We start from the raw sequence: 6,084 nt of genomic DNA on the forward strand, positions 1-6,084 counted from the left end.
CTTCCATGCCCTCCGGGTAGGATGTGATAATTGTGGCAGACCTCACCTTGCTAAAGATTGTGACCTTGACGAGAATGTGAACCGAAAAGTACAAGTTTTTTATTCGAGTGGCGACAAATTTGATGAAGATTGGAGGAAACCGAAAAAGCAGTGGCTACCCTACGATGACTACAAGAAGGCAAAGGAGGCGAAATATAGGCAAAATATAAGAGGTTTCTGTCAAAAGGAGGAGTCGGTTCAAGAGAAGAAAATGGACTATGAAGACATGCTCACACGATTTGCAACTGCATCTGAGAAAAGACACAACGAAACCGATGTGGCGATACGAGAACAACAAGCAATAATGAAAGAGCAACAAGCGTTAATGAGAAATCAGCAAGCCTCTATCCTCAACATTGAAAAACAATTAGGCCAACTTGCACAACAAATCAACGAAATAACACCAGGTGGACTTCCAAGTAATACTGAAAAGAATCGTAGAGTGGCTCATGTAAATGCAATAACAACAAGCTCTGAGCAAATTTTCACTCCTTTGACTCTAATCCAGAAAGAAGAATCAAAAGAGGTGCAAATAAAAGGAGAAGAAAGTCAAGACTTGAAAACAGTGACAAAAACTCGACGAGTTCCAAAAAGGAACTCGACGAGTTCCCCGTCCGAAGAAAAAAACAAATCGCCTTTAAAACCTTATCAGCCTCCGTTGCCATTCCTAGGACGAGCCATCCGAGATAGACAAATTGAAGAATGTAACAAGTTTTTAGAACACATAAAGGAACTTTAAATGAACATTCCCTTCATTGAAGCAATAGTACAAACACCAAGGAATGCAAGCTTGCTTAAAGACCTCCTCACGAATAGAAGTAAGATGGCAGAGGTAGCAGAAATAGTTTTGAGCGAACATTGTTCAGCCATTGTAATGAATGAACTGCCAGAGAAGATGGGTGATCCAGGCAATATAACTTTGCCTTTCCAATTTGGAAACTTGATTACCACTCATGCATTGGCTGATTCAGGGGCTAGTATAAACATTATGTCATACTCTTTCTTCAAGAAGTTAAGCATTCCAGAACTAAAGCCTATTCAAATGACAATCCATATAGCTTACAAAACGATGACACATCCAAGGGGAATATATGAAGATCTCTTAATTAAAGTATATAAATTGGTGTTTCCTGTTGACTTCATAGTGTTGGATATGGAAGAGGACCACAAAGTCCCAATCATTCATGGGCGACCATTCTTGAATACTGCTTGTGCCATAGTTGATGTGTGCGAATCAAAACTTACTCTTAGGGTGGGGGATGATTTGTTTACTTTTGGAGCTGACCAAGAGAATAAGCACTCAAAGTCTAGTGATGATGTGATTGTTAGATAAGGTGTCTAAGTCCGTAACTATATTTGGTATGAACTTGACCCGACCCAGCATTGTCCATTTGGGTTACACTTCACCTAACAATTTGTATGGATATACTTTTGAGAATGAGATGTCTATGATCTATTAATATATTATAAGTTATAATATATTAATATGAAATCATATTATTTAATTAGTGTTGATCAAGAATTGATTTTGGAATTAATTTAGTGATAAAAAAGGCTAATTCAATATGGACTCTTACATATATATGGATTGGCATAAGATTTATTTAGGATTTCTAAGAGTATATGGAAGTCCATGGAGCTTTTAAGGCATGGATCCTAGGTAAATGAAGAGTCATAGGTATTAGGGTGTAAGCCTAATCCTCCATACTATATAAAGAGGTCCGAGGTTCTAGAATTGGCACTAGTGTGTGTGAGAAACAAGAGTGGACCGATTTTAGTGAGCATCATATTCTCTAAAGTATTTCCAAGTTGTTTTGGGTGATTTGTGACACCACTTGATGCATCCACACTATTGGTTCTAGGCTCTAAAACTCCAAACAGTTAACTACAAAAGAAAGGTATGTTATTCTACTTAAAGTCTTGTATTATAAGTACCCCATAACATGCTTGTTAGGTTGTAAACATTGGAAATCAAATTTGCATGTATTTTAGAGAAAATTAAGATCCAAGGTTTCTAGGGTTGCATGTACACCATAGGAGTGTTAGAATGCTCAAAACCCATCAGTGGTATCAGAGCCTAGGCTTGTTTTCTTGATACTTGATGCAAACTTGTTGAAAAAACTCAAAAATTTGCTACCTGCTGAGTGAACTCGCCGAGTCCACGGGGGTGGGTGGGGGGGGGGGGGGCTCGACGAGTCCATGAGTTAGTTCATCCTACTCGTCGAGTAGGTTCTTACACTTGACGAGTAGGAGGACCCGAATGCAGTTTTTTGAGTTTTGCTGCTGGAAATGGACTAGAAACATTACCCTAAACTGTTTTGGTGTTTTAAAACTTGTTTTAGATGATGTAATTGTTATGCTAATCCATTTACAATGGCTAATATCAAGAGTCCATGTTTTATATGTTAATATGATTCTTGAAATTTTGATATGAATGTTCTTGTTCTTATGAGTTACTGTTAGCTCATATGAATTATTTGCTGAATTGTTTAATGACTAATTCTTGATCAATTATGTGTTTTAATGGAGTCCATAATTTATCCTCAAGTTATGGATTACCAAAAGTCACTCTTTTAAAGTCCATTTATAAACACATAGGTTACATAAAATGAAAAGTATCTCATTTTAATAAACCATTAACTCATAAGTTATGAAGTTGAAAAGTCTTGAATAGTTTCAAAACTTGCCCTCAAGTTTTGGAATTTGTAAAGTCTCACACTTTAATACTTTAATTCCAAATTGAACCTTAGAATTTTAAAAGTTTAAAATTCAACCCTTATACTTCTATAATATTAAAAGTTTAATTATTATATATATGTCAATCTTACCGTTAGTAGGCCTCATTCACGAAGCTGGTCTATAAGGGGGGGGGGTATAAGGTTACTGCCTATAAAATGGCAGCTTAATGGGTGTCCACTCTCACCCACCGCTTCCTTGACGGGTGGAGGGTCGTTAGCCGAACGGGTAGGATAGGACCTTAATCCTCATTAAAAGTATAATGAAATTATAAAGTAAGTAAACCTTTATAAATTCCCAATCTTAGTTACTTTAGGAAGATTTGAAATAGGTGCTAACCCATGAAATTACACTTTGTACCTTACCAAGTCGTTAGTGGAGCATGTGTGGTTAACCGGCATACTAACAAGGACTAGTAAGAGTGGAAAAGGGTGACTTAAGTTTTATCATAGATCGGTGGAGTGCGTGTGGTTAATCGGCACATTGATTGTGTGATAAAATTAAGGGTACCAAGTCAATTTGCATGGTTATTCACACCTTGTTTATGATCCTCGGCATCCTGGTTACAAACTTGAGAGGGCACAATCGAGATTTATGTTAGACTAGTGTCTAAGTCCGTAACTACATTTGGTATGTACTTGACCCGGTTGTGTATGGTCCTTTTGGGTTGCCTTCACCAAAGCAACTTGACGAGGTAATTTAAGGAGAGAGATAAAATATTATGGTTTATTAATATATTATAAGAATTATATATTAAAGGAGAATCATATTTATTTAATTAGTATTGGTCATAAATTAATTAGGAATTAATTTGGTGACTAAAAGAGATTAATTAAATAATGGGGTATAAACTGTCAAATGTATGATAGTTAAGATTTGCGCAAAGGAAACCTAATAGACTTAAGGGGGAATGAAATTATGATGGGGATCCATCAAAATTTCGTCCAAGGCCTTATTCCAGAAGGTTCCTTGGGCTGCTTGGTGGCTAAGCTATCCATTAGGGTTTAGACTGAAACCCTAGCAGCCTACTGTATAAATATGACCCCTAGGCTATGAAAATTGAAACACTTGATTCCAAGAGAACCCTAGGGCTGATTTTAGCATCTCTCACCCTCTCTCATATTGCCTTCTTGTTGTGTGGGGTTTATTAACCATTAGAGGAGTTACAATTATGACTCTAAGCTCAAGATCAACAAGACTAAAAGGATTTCAAGCTCTTTGAAAGAGGTAAACACTTAGATCTGTTCTTATGATGTTGATTTCGATTTTTATATGATAGATCTAGGGTTGAAAGTCTTGGATTCAAAGCATGTACAATAGAGAAACCTAGATCCAAGCATTAGGCTTTGTATGAGCACATAGGATTGTTCTTATGCAAAAAATCCATCAGTGGTATCAGAGCCAGGTTGGTTTCTGTTGTATTTGATGCTTTAACTGTTTGATTGCTGAAAATCATTTTTTGTGCTAACTGTTTGATGAACTCGACGAGTTTTAGGAGGAACTCGACGAGTTCCAATGTGGAATCGACGAGTTTAGCTGTCCGACAGAGGATATTTCGTTATTTTGTTGCTGTTTTGTCATGGGATTAATGCCTAAATCGTTTTTTGAAGATAAAATCTGAATAATAGTTTATTTATATGATAAATATGAATTATTTATTTTATTTGGTAATTATCTTGTAACTAAAACTGGATTAAGTCAAATATAGATAATTATGAAATTAATTGTTTAATTTAAATTATTTGTTATTTGATCCATTTTGTTTTGAAAAGCTCAAAACTTGTCCTCAAGTTTTGAAATTTAAATTTTATGATTAAAAGTTTAATTTTGAGTAATTTAAATTTCAAACCCTTAGAGTTTTACAAGTTTAAAATTCAACCCTATACTATTATATTATTATAAGATTAATATATATATATATATATATATATATATATATATATATATATATATATATATATATATGTATGTATAAGATTAAAGCTAGTCTTATCGCTAGTAGGCCTCATTCACGAAGCCGATCTATAAGGTGGGTATAAGGTTGGTGCCTATAAAATGGAACTTAATGGGTGTACACTCACACCCACCGCTTGCTTGATTGGTGGAGGGTTGTTAGCCAAACGGATAGGATAGGGCACTTAATACCCATTACAAGTATAATGAATATTGAAAAGTAACTAACATGTTTTTACAAATTCCCAATCTTAGTGACTATAGGGAAAAATGTGAAAATGATGCTATCCCATGGAATTACACTTTGTATCATTGTCAAACGTTAGTGGAGCGTGTATGGTTAACCAGCACACTAATTTAGGATTGACATTGGTGGCATAGGGTGGCTCGATGTTTATCATATATCAATGGAGCGTGCGTGGCTAACTGGCAAATTGATTAGGTGATAGAGACATTGAGTGCACCATGTCGATTCACATGGTTATTCACAACATGTTAGCGATCCTCGGCATCCCAGTCGCAAATTTGAAGTGCGTATCGAGATTTGAACATGCCATTGAAAAGTTCAATGAATCTCAAAGATCTAGGAGTTTTAAAATACATCTAAAACTTAAATCTTTTTTGTTTTTCATGGTGATAATTAGTGAATCGTCATTCACTTACCTTCAAATTATTTACTTTTAGAGTACGTCATCCCTTTCTAAGTTGTAAATAATGTTGTTGGGTCCTAGCCCTAATTTCTCATTTGGGTGTTTAATTAGGGACTCATTTCTAATCAACTTTGTTCCTTTCTTTTTCAGATGTCTGCAAACAACAACAACAACGCTTCTGGGTTATTCTCGTTGATGAACCTATGTCAAAAGGTTTAGATTTGATGGGTCAAACTTCAATGATTGGATGAGGTACATTCACATGATCACACGCTACGAGGACAAAGAATATGTCCTCGATGAAAAGCTTGAGAAGATCATCCAGAATGTTGCTAATCTTGAAGAGTTGACCGCCTTTGAGGCCCACGAGCGTGATGCTACGAAAGTTCATTCCATCATTCTGGCCACCATGAACCTCGAACTCCGAATGTACTATGAGGACATGTATCTGTATGAAATGCATCAGGATTTGCTAGACAGGTACCACCAAAGCTGAGGCAAGAGCGCTATGAGATCATTACTAACATGATCACCGCTAAGATGGGGAGTGGAGAATCCCTAACCTCTCATTTGCAGAAAATGCAGAGTTATGTTGATCGTCTTCACAAACTTAATGTTAAGTTTGACGAGGATTTGGCTATCGACATAATCCTCCAATCCTTACCCTCATGCTACAACCAGTTCAGAATGACCTACCACATGAATA

General features: G+C 36.0%; 1 protein-coding gene across 1 annotated transcript; it reads left to right on the forward strand.

Annotated features, from left to right (window-relative positions):
* Positions 1-862: 862 nt before the first annotated feature.
* On the forward strand, positions 863-1,372 carry LOC111900883 (uncharacterized). Its single transcript, XM_023896763.1, has one exon. It carries the CDS (start codon positions 863-865, stop codon positions 1,370-1,372), a length of 510 nt encoding a protein of 169 aa, XP_023752531.1.
* Positions 1,373-6,084: the final 4,712 nt, after the last annotated feature.

The sequence above is a fragment of the Lactuca sativa genome, chromosome 3 (genome assembly GCF_002870075.4).
Source record: "Lactuca sativa cultivar Salinas chromosome 3, Lsat_Salinas_v11, whole genome shotgun sequence".
Taxonomy (NCBI): Eukaryota; Viridiplantae; Streptophyta; class Magnoliopsida; order Asterales; family Asteraceae; genus Lactuca; species Lactuca sativa.

What these genes read in the sequence shown, in the direction of transcription:
- LOC111900883 (XM_023896763.1), top strand. Translation starts at nt 863, where the DNA reads ATGGCAGAGGTAGCAGAAATAGTTTTGAGCGAACATTGTTCAGCCATT.